Source organism: Muntiacus reevesi, chromosome 18, assembly GCF_963930625.1.
Source record: "Muntiacus reevesi chromosome 18, mMunRee1.1, whole genome shotgun sequence".
Classification (NCBI taxonomy): Eukaryota; Metazoa; Chordata; class Mammalia; order Artiodactyla; family Cervidae; genus Muntiacus; species Muntiacus reevesi.
Genome location: NC_089266.1, coordinates 39,981,139 through 39,998,461, shown reverse-complemented (window position 1 = coordinate 39,998,461; position 17,323 = coordinate 39,981,139). Strand labels below are relative to the sequence as shown.

The 17,323-nt window shown below is 53.0% G+C and overlaps 2 protein-coding genes across 5 annotated transcripts in view; one reads left to right on the top strand and one right to left on the bottom strand.

Annotated features, from left to right (window-relative positions):
* ABR (ABR activator of RhoGEF and GTPase) overlaps positions 1–7,370 on the top strand; it is a 186,652-nt gene extending 179,282 nt beyond the window's left edge. For all 4 annotated transcript variants that reach the window (XM_065910848.1, XM_065910849.1, XM_065910850.1 and 1 more), the window contains 4 exons: positions 652–786; positions 1,766–1,871; positions 4,010–4,157; positions 4,711–7,370. In XM_065910848.1, coding sequence (XP_065766920.1) covers positions 652–786; positions 1,766–1,871; positions 4,010–4,157; positions 4,711–4,800 — 479 coding nt within the window. In that variant the 3' untranslated portion in view covers positions 4,801–7,370. The remainder of the gene's footprint in view (positions 1–651; positions 787–1,765; positions 1,872–4,009; positions 4,158–4,710) is intronic.
* Positions 7,371–7,512: 142 nt separating this feature from the next.
* Positions 7,513–14,322, bottom strand: TIMM22 (translocase of inner mitochondrial membrane 22). Its single transcript, XM_065910852.1, has 4 exons — positions 14,042–14,322; positions 11,992–12,188; positions 11,301–11,373; positions 7,513–9,919 (listed from the first exon to the last, which is right to left on the bottom strand). The coding sequence occupies exons 1-4, from the start codon at positions 14,277–14,279 to the stop codon at positions 9,843–9,845; spliced, it is 585 nt and encodes a 194-aa protein (XP_065766924.1). The 5' UTR covers positions 14,280–14,322; the 3' UTR covers positions 7,513–9,842.
* Positions 14,323–17,323: the final 3,001 nt, after the last annotated feature.

The following is a 17,323-nucleotide window of genomic DNA, read 5'->3' as shown; positions in this document are numbered from 1 at the left end:
GGAGGGGCGCTGCTGCCTCTCACTTTGACTGAGCCCCTTGGTGGTAGGACCTGACCTTTCTGGTTCTTAACCCCATCTCGCCGTTCAGGCTGCAGTAACAACATTGCTAGCAGGACCCCTGAACTGGCTGGGCAATGCTGATCCTATGGGAGCTGAGAGGGGGCCTGGTGGGTGTCCCCAGGCAGCTGCCAAGCAGACGTGTTCAGGGAGCCTGGGGGTGGGGGGGAGCTGGGGACAGGCTGGCACATGGCTCCTCTATGCCACCTGGAAGCCGAGGCTTTGTCAGAACATGATTTTAGGTATAAAAATGCACAGTGCCTTCCAGAGAGAGGCTTAGCGGTGGGGAGACTGCAGCTGGAAGGAGGGCATGTGACACGTGTGAATGTGGCTCCAGGACTCTGGATGATGAACTGTGCTTCCCTCCCCTTCTCCCCCACGGAGCTGAGTCACAGACCACCTTGGGCACTACCTACATCCCGCCTTTGCTGGGGAGACCAGACCAGGGACAGAGTGGGTTGGGGGTGCATGCCCAGAGCGGGCTGCCTCAGGATGGATGCGGGGACAGATCGGGGCTCCCTGCCCCACTGAGGGCTGCGTGGGGGGTAGAGGGGGCTCAGCCAGCACAGCCCTTGCCCTCCCACCCCCCCACAGATAACAAGGACATCCTGCTGATGCTAAGCGACATGGACATCAACGCCATCGCCGGTACCCTCAAGCTCTACTTCCGGGAGCTGCCCGAGCCCCTCCTCACAGACCGACTGTACCCCGCCTTCATGGAGGGGATCGGTGAGCGGCGGCAGGGGTCTAAGGGCTGGGCTGAGCCAGGCCTCCCCGATCAGCAGAGAACATGAGATGTCTGTGCCCACTCGCCCACCCCCAACCTGGCGTGTCCATCTGCCCTGTGCCTTGGGCCCACATGGCCTGCTGGGGCCCGATCCAGAGGTTGGGCCCATTCTTCCCCTGCCCATCTCTCCTCTTGTCCCTCGGGGCTGCCCTCTGTGCTTCCTCCTTGGACATTGATGACTTTGTTTAGAAACCCCAGGACCAGGGAAATCTGCCCTGAGGGTGCGGGGTCCAGGACCAAGGAGAAGTGAGCCTGGAGTGCACTTGACGCGGCTTGTACTGAGCCTTCCAGAAGGAGTGCACACTCTTCTCTGACCGATGCCCAGGGTTGGGAGGAAGCTGAGGGCCCCGCCTGGCAGGACTGCGGCCTCCCCCCAACCTGGGCCAGATCCAGGCCTGGGCGCATCCCTCCTGCCTCGCCTTCTCCTGGGCCAGTCAGTGGAATGAGGAGCCCGTGGAAGGCGGGCGGCTGCCAGGCTCCGGCATCAGAAGTGCTTAAAAAAGAGAACAGTTAGGGAATTAATTCCCTGGTGGTCCAGTGGTTAGGACTCTGTGCCCCTCACTGCCCAGGGCCTGGTTTCCATCCCTGGTTGGAGAACCAAGATCCCGCAAGCCAAGTGGCGCAGCCAAAAAAAAACAGAACATTCACGCCCGTGGCATCCTTGTATCCTTACAGACCAGGGATGGAGTGGCTCCATCCCCAAAGGCCTACACTGTGCAGGGAAGAAGGGTGTCTGCTCCCCACCTGCCCACCTCCTGGCTGGGTTCGAGGTCATGGGTGGGGCCTCCTGCAGAAACCTGTTAATAGCTCACCCTTGGGAAAATACCAGCCCCATCCCTGCCGGATCTGCCCCCTGACCCCTTGCAGCCCAGGCTTCCCCCCCAGGGCCCAGCCCCACCCCAGCCCCTTGTGTCCCTACAGCCCTGTCAGACCCTGCTGCCAAGGAGAACTGCATGATGCATCTGCTCCGCTCCCTGCCCGACCCCAACCTCATCACCTTCCTCTTCCTGCTGGAACACTTGAAAAGGTAACGGGCAGGGGTCCTGCCCCGTCTGCCGGGGGAGGGGGGAGGGGATGGGCTCCAGCTGGGCAGGACACATGCCCTGGGAACCTACGTCCTGGCTGCCTCCTCATGGGTGTTGGTCTCTGCTGGACCCCCGCACCCAGGTGAGAGTTTGCCCTTCAGATTCTTGGCATTCACATTCTTCTGTTTCGAGAAATATTTGGATCCCAGAGGCCACCTCAAATATTGGCCATAGAACGCTTAGACAGGCAGGGCTAGAGCCAAGGACTGTAGGTAGAGTTTCCAGTCAGTGGGCCACTCAGCCACTTAGCATTTTTTAAACGGAGTAGAAGACCGAGCCCCATGCAAATGGCAAGCATGCATATTGTTCAGTTACTCTTGTTGCATGTGCTGGATGATCGTGTAAAACGTGTGTGTTATTACGGGTCACAGTCCAAAAAATCTGAAGCCCACTGGTTTTGACCCACACCTCATCAAACAGGTAGGGAATCTGAGTCCCCAGCTCGATGGGGACTTGCTTGGGTTTACCAGTAGCTCTGCCCTTAGAGTCCACATCACCCAGATCCTAAACTATGGTTCATCCCACCTTCTGCTCTGCTCCTTCCATAGTCTGGTCAAACCAAGAGCTGCTAAAGTTAACACCTGCACCTAAGTTAGGAACGGAAGCTAGCCCTGACTGACCTCGTCACTCACTTTGGAGCCCAGGACTGGTCCCAGGTGTGAGTGGGGAGGAGACGTCCCCAGGCGTCCTTTAAATCCACTTGCCATCCAGGTCCAGGGCACCCCCGATGAGGGGCTCTGAGTCCTCGGGCCCCCAGTGGCGGCTCGACCAGGCCGGGCCAGGCTCTGGAGGGCCAGCAGAGACCTGGGAACGCCTGGGCCGCTGTCCTGTTTTTCCCATTATGAGACATTTTCCCTCTGGTTTGGCCGGGACCAAGGTCCCAACCAATCCCCAAATAGTTTGGCGAGCACTGTTGGGAGGACACACAGAGGAGGAGTGGGGAGGAAAATTCATTAGGTTTTCCACCCTGGGAACCGGGCACAGTCTGTTCCCACATCTGGGCGCCTGGCGCGTGCACGTGTGTGTGTGTGTGTGTGTGTGTGTGTGTGTGTGTGTGTGGTGAGGGGCAGGGCCAGCTGCACAGCTCCTGGCATGGCAGTGTCTGCTCATTTCCAAGGCACTCAGCAGGCACATCCACGGCTTCTGCCTGGAGGGTGGGGTGACGGTGCAGTGGGAGTTGGGGTGAGAGGCGCTGCTTGGGGCGGCTGGGTCTCAGCCCCAAAACATTGCCTGGGACTAGGGGGAGGCGCAGGGTCTCTCTGATGTGTTGGGTGGTACCGAACCTGCTGGACACCAGCCCCAGATGGCAGTGCCTGCTGTCTCTCAGGGGAAATAAGCTACAGAGCATCTGGCTGATCATGCAAGAGAAGCAGAGGAAGATCCAGAAGGAGGCAGCTCTGGGATCCCAAGAGGCCGACCCTTCTGGAAAAACTTGGGAGGATAGCCCGTGGGCTCCATCTGGGACGAGGGATGTTCCTGCCGCCGCACAGCAGGCAGAGCCTCTGGCCTTGGGCCCCCGCCCACTGGGACTCCTCCTCTGGGCCCCTCTCCACGGCTGGGCTGATCGTGGACAATGCACAGGGTGGGGAAGAGCCTGGGCTCTGGAGGCAGACCTGCTGGGTTTGGATCCCGGCTCTGCCACCTGCTGGGTCACCTTGGGCAGGCCATATGGCCTCTCGGTACTCCGGTTTCTTCATCTCTACAGTGGGGATGAAACTGTTACCTACCCAAAGGCTTGCTTGTGACAAGCATGAGTTATTACAGGGAAAGTTCTTGGACCTGTAATAGTCTCTGTGAGGCAAGGGAGAGTTGGAGTGGGTCCTTCTCGCTCTCGCAGTTTACCATCAATTCAGGGGGTGGCCCAGGAGCTGGGAATCTGTCAGTGGAATGTTTTGGAACATAGCTAGGAACTTGGGCCCTTGGCTGAGTCCCCTCCTCAAAGAGCGGTCTCTACCCTCAGAAGAGGGCAGGCTAGTGACCACTTTAGGGAATCCTCCCAGGAGTGGCATTAGCCAAGGGTCTGGAGCTCCACGTGGCGGCCAGACGTGACTTGTGTTTCCGCCCCTCCCATCCCTTTCAGGGTTGCTGAGAAGGAGCCCATCAACAAAATGTCCCTTCACAACCTGGCTACCGTGTTTGGCCCCACATTACTGAGACCCTCGGAAGTGGAGAGCAAAGCACACCTCACATCGGCCGCCGACATCTGGTCCCACGACGTCATGGCGCAGGTACCCCCACGCTGCCCGGGCCTGCGGCAGGTGCCGGGGTTGGACGAGCCCCTCCCTGAGGCGTGGACTCCCACCCGCCTCCCATCCTGAGCAGTGGGGCTGACGGGTCTGTGGGATGCCACCAAGGAGTCAGGGCTCTGGACAGTCCTGCTGAAAAGTAGGCATCTGGACCAAGAGCCCAGAGGATGGGTGTCCAGGTACTGGTTGCAGTCTTGGGAGTTGCCTGGGCCTCGGGAAGCAAACCCAGGGGTGTCAGGAAAATCTGGGGTCTTGCCCTCATGCGCGGCTGGTCAGGAAGCTTCCCTGGGAGCCCGGTGAGACCCAGGGCAGGGTCTGGTCTGGAGCAGGACTGAAGTTGGGGAAGTGGCCCCGGGCGCCCCACCCTCTGCCCTGCAGCACCCCCTGCTGCTGCAAACGGGCAGCCACACCTGGGCTCCCAGGGATGGGAGAGTGGCTGGAGCCACAGGAGCCCAGTGCAGAGAGCGTGTCAGCGGGTCGGAGGAGGCCCTCCGGGATGAGGATCCCAGCCTCAGTCTCCCCTGTCTCCCCACAGGTCCAGGTCCTCCTCTACTACCTGCAGCACCCTCCCATCTCCTTCGCAGAACTGAAGCGGAACACACTGTACTTCTCCACTGATGTGTAGCCCGAGGTGGGAGCGGCTGTCGGGGGGGTGCGGCCCCGAGCCAGCCTCTCCAGCCGGGGACCCAACCCAGACTTGAAGGACTGCAATAGAGAACTCCCAAACCCAGCGCTCCACACTCCAAGGGACAGAGATTTCCAAGAACTGGAAGACGTGTATCTTTTGTGCCACCTTGTACAAAGCCAGCCGACCCGGCCCCGGCCCCGCCACGCACCCCGGCTCTGCCCTGCGTTCCTCTAGTCGTGTCTAATGCTCCGTGCTGTTCGGGAATTGTTTTACGTCTATTTGTCATGCAGAAAAGGTAGTGACCGACCTGGTGTGGGCACACAGGCAGCCTGCTTTGTTCTTTCATTTCCTCCAACACTTTCTTTCCTCCTGAGTCCGGTCCAAGGGCTTTTATTCTGCGCTCTGTAACTGCTGCCAGCTTCGCCTCTCTTGGCCTTGCTCCCAGATCGCAGTCTCCTGGCGGCCTCCCCTCGGTCTTCCTCCACCCTATCCTCCCCGCCTCCCCCAGCCTGCCTGCATGCATTTGCAGTTTTGGTTTTTGATCCATCACCTCGAAAGTTCTGAGGAGGCCCTGGGCAGCGGTGGCGGGGGCTGGCCGGTCCGATGCTGCCGCCCCCCACCCTCTCCTTGCCCCCCTCACCTGTGGAGGCACGCCTGTCCGCTTTGCCGCCTGTGCAAATGTGGACAAGGAGACAGACTCGCACTGATCCTCGGCTCTGCACAGGCTGGAGAGCGAATTGCTGGGATTTTCCACCTGAGAACCTCCATTTCTGGGGTTTATCTGTTCGTCTCCAGTCCCAGTGAGGCACCTTTGACTGTTTCTTCTACTGCTTTTCAGTTTCTTTTCTCCTGCTGTTCTATTTTCTTTTGAGTGTAGAGACTCACCAGAGACCTGCTATCAAGGCAGCCAGAGGGTCAGGAAAGAATCGGGGGAGGTGGGAGGGTCAGGTTGCCAAGGAGACAGAGCAAGTGGGCTGTTGAGAGGAGCGCCAGGAAGCGCTGGGCATCCTGGGCTGGGAGCAAGGAGTTGTGGTGGCTTTGCTGGTGGAGCCAGGCTTCTGGGAGGGCAACCACGAGGGCTGAAGTAGGTGTCTCGAAACAGGCAGGCTCCGTCCGAGAGGGCTAGCCCTTCCTGGTGCCTCCCATACCTCGTGGCACCTTTGCCTTAGACGTTACACACTTTCTCCACAGCCAAGCACTGCCATGGGGCAGCCCCCACGGCCACGTGCGCCCCAGGGCCTGGGGAAGTCAGACGCGGTCCAGCAGTAGCCAGCCGTCACGGTGCTGCCTCCCACCCCCGGCTTCTGAACGCAGCCTTGTGGGTGAACTCGGGGGAACTCCAGGAGTTGGGGTTGTGCCAGGTACCTGCCTCTCTCGGGACTGGGTTTTGCAGGGGACCCTGGTGGTGGATGCTTGACTCATCCGCAGGGTCTGATCCCCACATTGAGGGCCGCTGCTCAGTACTGGGAAGGAGTGAGAAGTGCCCCCAAAGTGGTTTCTTCTCTCCTGAGCAGCACTGCCGGCCTTCAGCAGTTCAGATACTCCTGGCGGCAGGGGCTGGAGCTACAGTACACGGCTCCCTGGCTCTCCTCTGTGTCAGAGACTAGATTCCAAGCCCTGGGGGTTGGAGAGAAGAACTCCCCCTATCTTGAGCTCAGGGCGGTTTTAAAGAAGGATCTGGGGCCCCTGAAGCCTTAGCACCCGCTCAGTGAGAGGAAGGGCCCCTTCTTGTCTCGTTTACACCTGTGGCCTGGGTGTGAGCAGAACGGTACACATTCTGTGCACATCAGAGGATAGATGCCCCAGAGGAGAGAGGAACTGACGCCCTGGCTGCCTGCTAAGCAGCTGAGGATCCCCACTCCCTAAGGGGCTTGGGCCACAGGTGGAGAAAGAATGCTGGAGTCTGACCATCCCTGGAGCCTGCTCGGCACTTGGGAGCCGGCAGGTGGCCTGGAAGGTTCTTGCTTCCACGGCCACTAACTGGAATGAATTGGAGCCCCACCTAGAGCTATTTACAGCCCCTAATGGGTGCCTCCCGCCTTCCCCAAACCAGGGACGTGTGCCTCTCAGCATCAGGCAGCTACTGCAGCCGCCAACCTCTTAGGTAATGAGAATGGGAGGAAGGCTGGAAGGGCTGAGAAATGGAAAAGGCTCAGAATATTTATCAACTCGACCCCCAGAATCGGGAGGGGTGGGTACCAGACCTGGACTAAGCTGCGCTGAGGGAACAGCCTGTGGGTTCTCCTGAGAGACAGGGACTGTGCAGAACCCCAGCCACTGTGCCCAGCAGGGCAGGCTGTGCCAACAGGAGCCCACAGACAGGCTACAGGAATCCACACACCTGTCCTTGCTGGCAATGGCTGTGGGCTGCCGGTGTTGTGCTGTTACAGGTATGATGGGACCCTTCATTAATATTTGACTTTCATAAGTTGGTAAGGATATATTTTTCTTTGGTCTATGTTCTGTTTCAACTTATGTAGATTATTATAAATTGATGTAAGCCACGTGAGAAGAAAATGTTAATAAAAAAAAAAACCTGCAAAGCCCTGACATTTGCACACAACTCAGCCCTGTGGTGTGGACGTTTGTGTTCTCAGGAGTCCAGGGGAGACCACCAATCTAGATATTTAACTCTTCCAGCTGCATCCAGATGTGTGTTTCCAAGAATCTTCTTACTAGTGAACTCCCCCTCGTGCACCCCTTCGGCCTGTGGGGACCATGGCAGTTTGGGAGGTGAGCCCACGTTCTCTCCTTGTTCTTTCACAAATGCCCACAGCTGTCACCAGCCAGTTTTTTTCATGAAATACAAGTGCCCCGCCAGAGACCTGGCCATTGATATGCCTCAGAGATGGCAGGAAGTTATCTATTCAAGTGGAGGTTTATTTTATGCAAACATCTCTCTACAATTTCCTTGGAAGTTGCAGGTCTTTGGGGCAGCCTGCTGGCCTAATCTCTGTGTTGAAGATGCTGGATCCCCTAGAGGGCCCAGCCTCCCTCAGGAGAGCTAGCAGGGTTAATGTCGGCTCCCACCAACCCCGGCCATTGGACAGTGTGTTTATTCTGGAGATCGGGAACAGATGTCTCTGAAAATTGGTGTTTGGTTTATGAGCTCATACTGCCTCCTTAGCCATCTAAAACAGGAAACTATTCATCTCCTCTCCTGACTGAATAGTCAGTGTGGACAATGCTTGGCTTATTGAACTGATGGCTACTGACAGCCCAGGACTCGTCATTCCCAAGGCAGTCATGAGGGGAGCAGTGCTTGTACTCGGTCGTTTGACCCCATGGGCTAGACTGGATGGTAGACGCTAGACTGGATGGTAGATGCCAGGCTTCTGGCACTGTTGACAGGTGGCAGGTAAGAGTGTCTGCGCTTGCTCTAACTGCTTACAGGTGACTTGTTGAGGGACAGTGGAGGACCCACTCCAACATCTGTTCTCAGACCTGTGAGGATTCTCCAGGCAGCCTACCAGCAGTGACGCCTCTTGACCGAGACTGGGACAGGCATTCTATAGAACTCCCCCTAAGACGGGCATGAGCCTTGTGCACTAGCCCATGGTCATTCCAAAGGCAACAGCAGACAAGGCCAGAGGAAGGTGTTACCAACTGGGCTTGACATCGTCACTCATGTACACACACACACACACACACACACGATGTCTGGATGGTTCAGCTGAGTCTGAATTCTGGTTAAGGGTGAGCAAGCTTTAGAAGACAGCCCACAGTGGGGGAGACAGCAAAAAAAGGCAAAGGAATGACTCTCTAGTGGAATAAAGGAGCCACTACCGGTGGCTGGAATTACAGGCCCCCACCATGCTACCTGCTTGTCCTAAGTTCATCTTCATCCCACCACCAAGGCACCAGAGTAACACAGCATCTGCAGCAGATCCCGATTGTAAAAGGGTTTTTTTATGTGTATAGCACACAATTAGGCTGAGCTGCTGCTGTCAGAGAAAGGCTACCAGGTCAAGTCAAAAACACAAATGTTTAAGTAAGGAACAAACCCCTGACATCAGAGGAACAGAGTGGTGGTGAGCAGCTCCTGAACACGGTCTGGTTGTAACCAGTGGCTGCTGGGACCTGGTCATCAGGAGGACCACAACAACACAACCCTCACACTCTGTGTCCTTGAGGTGGGCCTGGGCCGATGGTCACAGGAGAACACCCCTGTGTGGTTCAGACCGCAGGCATTCCCACCAGCCAGCCCGACGGTGTCTCAGAAGAGGCCAGCAGGGTTATGTATGGAATGTCACTGCATCCTAGGACACGGTTAGGCCAGGTTTCTGGGCCACTGCAGCAATCTCAGTGAGGATAACGCTGCTCTGCAGACCCTGGGAGTTTAGCATTCCCAGACTTCTCAGGAGCTGGCTCACGCTTTCCCTTTGGATGTTCAATCTTTGGGCCACCTGGTACTATTTTGGGGAGTTGTGGAATTTGAAAATAAAAAAAAGCCAAGCTTTTAAACTGTAATATAAATACATATATATATTATATATATATATATTATATATATATATATATATATTATATATATATATTATATATATATAAAACAAGGGTAGCAGAACATTAAACAAAGTGAGCAGAACAATAAACAAAATGACAGCACTGGTCGGATGGCATGATTCCACTCTGCCCTGCCCTGAGGTATGAGATGGATGACCGCGTTGATGTATAGGTAGAAGAACTTCCAAGTGTGTGTAAAGTTCCCTCCATCCCCACAGCACCAGAGGCTGTGGACTGAACCTTTGTGGAACTCAGTTCCTACAGGTCAACACACTGACTCCTTGACTGCCCAAAACAGAGAGTCTGGCATGGCACTCCACTCCGCACAGCCTGGCTCGAGTCCAGGTGCAGAGAGCGTGGCTGCTCAGAGGTGGCCGATTGCAGCCAGGTGGCTCCCTCACGACACCAACTATGTGAGAGAAAGCAAATGTCTTCAGTCTCTGAAGCAAGTGCCCTGGAGTGGTACAGAAACCGCCCTACAGAGAGCAGCCTTAATGCTGGGCTGCCATCGTCCTTGCCGGACACCAGTGTTCTCACCGTAGGTAATAGTCAATCGCAGCAGAGAAAGCAGCAAAACCTCCACAGCCGATGACCCCAGCCTTCAAGCCAGCTGTAAAGCAAACATAAACGACATTACCTGTGGTGAAAGACGCTGAGTCAAGCCGCACTCAGGAAAAGTTCGGGTACTTAGGAGATGTAAAGAAGCTGGTGAACATGTTCTCAAAAATTCAGTGTAGCAGAGAGCTGGAAGACTTCAGTGAGGCTGTGCACACGAGCTGATCCAGTGTGCTTTTATCTATGTTCGTTTAACTTTTCTCATTTCGAAGAACTACTATTTCTAGTCTCATGAAAATAGCTCCTCACAGGCAGGAAACTGGTTAACAGAACCAGCCCTTGGAATCAAGTGAAAGCATATGGCCTGTTACTCTGATTTGTTTATGGAATAAATTCCTGGGAAGGTGATCAAAGCAATCCCAGAGGGAGCTGAGCCTCTCAAAGGCCCTGACAAAGCTGAGAGATGGGACGACCAAAGGAGAAGTTACTCCATAAATCACAAATGGCTGTGTGAGGAGGAGAGTCAGGTTTTAATGACAGCAAATCATCCTGTCTCTCAGAAAATGAGAAAACAGCCTTTTTGCTTTGGGTAAGTCTGGGCACAGCAGATGGAGAGTGGCCCAGTAATAGACACTGTTAGGGAAGTTAAGTCACTGACGCCCCGCCCCACACTCTTGATAGATACACCAACAGGGAGAAGTGGCAGGGAACCAGTTTTCTTCTTGGTTGCTTACAGTGGATAATCCAACATTTTTAGTAGGATACCTATATTTGGCTTTCAGGAGTGGAAATCTAAGAACCCTAAACTGCAAAAACATTACTGTGAGAACTTATACACAGAATTAAAATGACTGCACAGTATGAAGAAAGATGTCTGTTTGAAATGCATGGAGCTGAAAGTTAAGCAGAGCTTGCTGTTTGGGCAAATGGGCTTCCCACGGCTGAATGGGGTACAGCTATGCTTCTGTACTATCCTGCATAGCAACACAGTCCAGAGACTGCTTATTATTATGAAGTTCTTCCCATTTGTTCAATATGGGGACTGTTCTTTATTCTAAGATAGAGATAGTTCTCCGTGGGTTTGACCTGGGGCTATTTGTCCCCCAGGGGACACTGGAAACACTTCTACTTGTCACCACTAGGGGTGCTACTGGCACCGAGTGGGGAGAGGCCAGGAACAGCACTCCCCTCCGCCCAGCAAACACTCCTCTGGTCCAAAACGTCAGCAATGCCAAGGATCAGAAACTCTGATCTAGATACTAGAAGTTTCCAAAATTGAGTTAACACAGAAAATGTGATTTACTTGTCAGGAGAGGAGAATATCAAGTTCCACATATGCCTTGAGCTGTCCTTGGAACACTCATGTGTTTGGAAATGTCAACTTCAGCATGTTGTCCAAGGCCACAAAGAAAAGCATGTGAGAATTGTTTACTAACCTCTGAAACCAATGGCTCCTCCAGTGATGCAGCCACTAATGACACTGTTCTTCCAATCTGATTTTCCCCGGTACTGTGGGTGGAGAAGAGCAGTTCAGAGCCAAAGAAACAAGCCAAACAAGAAAACTAAGGAAAAAAAGACAGGGTTTCTAGCTGGCTAATTTAGTCCCTCCCCAAAGGAAACCTATCTTGTTTTCTTTCAAAAGTATAATTCCTAAAATTTGAATGTGTTCACAAATGCTTCCTGCACATGGTACCAAAGCACTGAGCCAAGTGTCACATTTGAGAAGTAATCAGAACCTCTTCTCAGGTTCCCCAACAAGTCTCTTGTTTAAAATTATTAACCAGGAATTCTCTGGTGATCCAATCATTAGGACTCCATGCTTGCTTCCACTGCTAGGGGCCCAGGTTCCACCCCTGGTTGGGGAACTAAGATCCTACAAGCCGCGAGGTGCAGTCAAAAGCAATAAAAAAATAATTAACCAACTTCTGGCCTGTAAAAAAAAATAAAAAATAAGGCAAGCCCAAATCATAAATTCACAAGAAGTTTACATTAGGGACTATTTAATGGAAACCGAATCTAGCAAGTACTGGACACTTCTGAGCTGCTTTCTAGTAGCATTGAGTATTTCTCTTTAAAACTCACAGGATGGAAACAGGCAAGGCTTTCTCAGAAGGCAGGGACACTTACAGATTCTACTAAACATTCAGTGCAAGAAAACATGGCGCCCACAATGGCAAAATTTTTGGCATAGGACATTCCTCTCTGGCCCATGTCTTTAAGAACTTCTCTGGCCGTCGGTGTACGGTAAGGATCCTTAGGGTCAAAGCCCACGTTGGTATCAATGCCAGCAGTGAACACCCCAAAGGCACCTCCCAAGACAAATCCTAAAAATGAACAGAGATGAAGATTTCGTTGGCACGTTTTTCAGATTACTGTAATAGGGTCATACTCAAATTGCACCTTTTGGATGGCCACCAGTGAAGAGGATACCCCATCCCCTTCTTGCCTCAGAAACTCTCCACTGGCCTGGTTTCCACATTACAAAATCCAAGATCGATCTAGTAGGCAGCTTCTTCTCTGACTCTTTTTGTATTTCTTCCTCCTTTCATTTTCTAGCATTCTTCAAGATTCCATCTTTAACCCTCTTTCTCTCTCTACATTCACACATGAACCAGTCACCCTCAAGTTCAGGCATCAACTTTGCAAATCACTCCCTTGACAATGGTGACATTCATAAAAGTCATTTGGTAAATACCATATACCAATTACGCTTTATTGTCCCAGCCTAACTTATTCCTTGCAGTAATCCCGTGAGGTAGATACTATTTTCCTTTCCTTTCTGTAGTCGAAGAAACTGAGGCTCAGAGAGGTAAACTAATTTCCCTAAGGTCACAAAGTTCCCAAATGGCAAATGCCACGCTGTGGTCCACAGCTGACCTTCCTGAGCCTGCTGGACATTTCCACATGGATGTCCTTTCGCCACCTCAAGGTCAGTATATGTTCAACGAAATCACGGGCACCTCCCCTCCAGACCTCCCTGCTTACGGTTCCTGTTCTCCAGTCATTCCCGCGCCAAACTTCAGGTACACTTATGGCTGTTTCTTTGCTTCCTCCTATGAGGCTAGGTCCACAATTATCATCCTAGCCTAGGGCCCTCATCACTTCCACCCTGGAGCACTACAAAGCATTATTTCAACAGACATATAAGAGATCTAGGGTCGGGCACAATGAAGAACAAAGACCCAGTCCATGTCTCACTGAGCTTCAGTCTAGCAAATTCCCTATATGGTCTCTCTGTCTACTGACTTTCCTTCCCTTTGCCACACTCCACCATGAGTCATCAAGCTCTTGGTAACTCTAAAAACCCATCAATGACTGCCCTAATGCCTACATGCAAAAAGCTCAACCTGCACCACTCCACCCCAACCTGAAATGCCATGTCTCTTTATCTACCCTCATTCTCTTAATCCTTCAAGACACAGGCTCCAGTCTCACCTCTTGTGGTCTTCTCCCAACCAAAGAGATCTTTCTTCTTTCTGCTCAATTTCACGTTTCCACTCTCACTATATTCGTTTCTTAATTTCCTTTCATTCTCAATGAGACTTCAACTCACCTGCAAATGTGGTCAGCCTCTTAGCACACAGGAGGGACACCTACATTCTCAAATCCTCAAACGATTAAAAAAACAAAAACATGCCAAGCCCAGACTTCTTTCCCCCTCGTTCCAGCTGTCCAGTCACATTGGGCTCACAGGCCTGTTTTTCTAGCTTGAAGTCACTTAAGGCCTAACCTTTGCAAGTTCTGCGCCCCAGGTCTGCAGCACTGTCCTCCTTCTGAACACTTTTCTTTCTGTGTATGTTAAAATATTAGCTTCATGAGAACACGGCTCTTGTCTCTCATTCTGTCTTTCCACCGCCTGGCACGTGATAGCCGCTCAGTAATAATTTTCTGAAAAGTAATTACTTTAAAGCGAACGAATGAATGAATGAATGAATGAAGTCAACCATTTTATAAACCCCAGGTCTCGACCCAGGACCGAGTCTCTGATCGCATTTCCAGAGGCGAAAGCCAACCTCGGGGTCTAGGGAGGCGCTGCTCAAGTTCACTGAACCAGGCGGGGGTGGGTCAAGGTCGCGGCCCAGGGCCCCCTCCCCTCCTAGGTGCGTGGTCTTCTGCGCAGTGGACCCCGCTGCCGCCCAAGCGCTCAGCCTCCCAAGGTTCCCCCGCCCCGCCTCACCTCCCACGCAGGCCAGCGCAGCTTTGAAGGCGCAGCTTTCCATCGCTCTCTCAATCATCTTCTGCTCCTCACTCTTGGCTGGACTCGGGATCCCGCCCAGGCTCCCAGGCTCCAGGACCCGGGGCTGACGCTTGTCGCCCACCAAGTACTGCAGAAGAAGGCTGTACTGCAGCGGAGCTTCGGCGGAAGCGGCCGCCTCAGGTGCGGAGCCCCCAGCACTGGGGGCGGTCGCCGCCATGACTGTGGCCCAGGAAACCTGGCGTTCTTCTTCTCATAACAGATTCCACAAGCTTCCCGTCGGGCCTTGCGCGCCCAGCCACCGTACCGCAAAGGCAGATTCGCCACACCGAGCGAGCTTGAGGAAGCCGCGGAAGCCAAGTCAGTTCGTGCACACCCAGCGGAAGAGCTATCATGTTCTCCTGTGAATACTGAATCAGGCTTATGAGGCATTCCTAACGACACTGACAAAAGATTTCGAATCACCAGACAGCACCCTCTCCGCGGCTACAGCGCGGGGCGTACCGGAATTTGTAGTTCTGACACACTTACACCCCAGACATTTCCCAGGAAGCCTTGCGCGGGCACGCGCGTCTCCGCCGCCTCTCGCGCTCCTGACGGGCGGGAGGGCAGAGAGGCTACAGCGAGCCGGGGCACCAGCAGGGGGTGCGCGCGCCTCGCCACTGCCCTTCCAGCCTAGTAATTCCAACAGTGCGTTGTTAGATGCCGATGGGGTAAGGTGCTTTGTAAATTAACGTGAAAACGTGATATGAATGTATGGAGTAAATGTTTTATTCAGTAATTGAATCGTTGAGGGGAGAGAGAAGGGGCCAAAAAAAAATGAGTGAAGTTTAAGACAAAAAAGAAAAAAAGAAAGAAATCCCCTGGCTATCCACTGCTTAGGACTCCGCGTTTCACTTCCGAGGGCCCTGGTTCCAGCCCTGATCCGGGAATTAAAAATCCCTCGAGCCGCGCAGCCAAAAAAAAAAAAAAAAATTAGTGAAGATAGCCGAGTTTAAGTACGAGATGTCTATGGCCAGATGGAGAACGAGGGAGGCCGAGGCTGCTACTCCCTCCAGCCAGTTGTTGTCCTGTGGGACTAGCATTGCGGTGAATGCCACTTATATTATGCTGAATCAGTTAAAAGTGCTTACTAGCTTGCAAACTCAGAACCTGGAGTTTAACTGTGAGATAGCAGCGTGTATGAACCCAGAAAACCTTTCACAGTAGTTTCTATGGTACCAAAATGGATCCCAAACTATTGTATTGATCCAGACTTGCAGCATATCTGGTTGTATCAGCTAATAGAAACAAATGGAAACAGAAGATGGGGAGGGTAGCCAGTCAACAGAGACTGAGAGACCCCTTTGGCAGCCAGAGTTGTCTGTGTCACCTGCAGAACCTACAGTTCACCCTGCTTCAGCTCCCACCAGACCGTGAACCCACTCATCCTAACTTCCCAGTTGTTGAGTCCAGATCTCATTTCACTCGAAGGCTCAGCTGCATTTACCGCTGTTTTGAAGTTTCTTCCATTTCTGTGGAGCTCCTCTCTCCTAGTTTTGCCAAAGCCTCTCCAGTGTGTCTGTCGGTCATCGGTGCTGACACCTCTCTGCCTGACCCTTTCCTGTTGGGCCCCTCAGGGCTTCATCCTTTATCCTCACTCTGCCTGAGCAGCTCATCCATGCTCGTGACTTCTACTACCGCCTGTACTGCAAGATGCATGCATGTGCGTGTGCTAAGTCGCTTTAGTCATGTCTGACTCTTTGCGACCCCCTGTACCATAGCCCACCAGGCCCCTCTGCTCATGGGATTCTCCAGGCAAGAATACTGGAGTGGGTTGCCATGCCCTCCTTCAGGGGATCTTCCCAACCCAGGGATTGAACCCGTGTCTCTTCTGCATTGTCAGGCAGGTTCTTTACCACTAGAGCCACCTGGTAAGCCCCTGTACTGCAGCAGTGACTCCCAAATTTTCATCTCTAGCTCCGACACGAGCCTTCTCATCAGCCTGGGAACCAGACATTCCCTACAGGCATCTTTAACTCAGCACACCCTGCCAACCACCCATTCCTTCCAGAAGAGTGAGGGGCCCAGGGTTCTGATTCACTCAGAGGTCTTAAGAGCCGAAGTTGGATCTGAGAGGTTGGGACAGACCCCTAGGCAAGTCCCAGGCAAAGTGGCCTTCCAAAGCAAGGAACAATCTAAACAATTAATCCCTGGGATGAGTTAGAGAGCAAGAGTCAATCCCACAGTGAAGAGTCTGCATCAGAGCGCAGGTGAGATCAAAGTCACCTGCTCGCCGCAACTAGCAAAAGCCTATATGCAGCAATAAAGAGCCTTGCAGCCAAAGATAAAAATTTTTTTAAAAGCTGTGGTACCAGTGTGACCATGGTGAGGCGGGAGAAGCCTTTTCTGGAACATGGTGGCCTGGATAACAGAAGGAGACACAGATACCCTGATCCGGTACCTCTCTTCCCCCACCCTTCTCCTTCCATAGGTGGAATGGGTTTCACCTGATGGAAAGTTTGAACCTCTTCAAGCATATTCCACAAGTAAGAAGTGGTTTCCCATGTCTGTTTCCCTGGCCTGAACTTTGCCTGTACTCTAGGGACTTCATCTGGTCACGGCCTCATGGGAGTCCAGTCACTCTCATGTTACAGGCTGTCTGTTCTGGCCATGGGGATACAGGGTTGAGGCAGCATCTCAGTGGGTCAGAGAGAACAGGAGACACTTCATGATAAATGAGATTCACAGAGAAGTCAGAACGCTCTGAATTGATGACTCATCACTTGGACTGATGGGTAGTGGCACAGATGGGGAGGTGCCACACTGGAGGAGGGCCTGATCCTCTCTCGCCCTGGGTGTCTGGGAGAGCGTGGCTGGCCTGTAGTTGCCCCAGCATGTCAGGAGCCCAGGAGTAAAAGGAATAGCACAAGTGGGATGGAATGAGGAGGTCCGAGTTGAGAAGTGCGGTGTGTCCTGGGTGAATTTGAGTTGTATGTGAATTTGCTAACAGCAATTAGTCTGAATAGTCCCGTTGTTGGTAGGAGGTCTGGCCACATAGGTAACTGAGTAGCCAACTGAGTTACCCTGGATGGTAGGTACTGGATGAGTGACTTTGTATTTAAAGGGCTCTGATCCATGTCCTTCAAAATCAGAGGACAGCTAGGAGCTAAGGATGGAAATATGGCAGGTGAGAAACTCATAGAAGAAGATACTAACAAGAAGTGGCTGGAGCTTGGCTGGAGCAGATGCCCAGGAACCCCGAGAAGGTGACAGTATCCACCA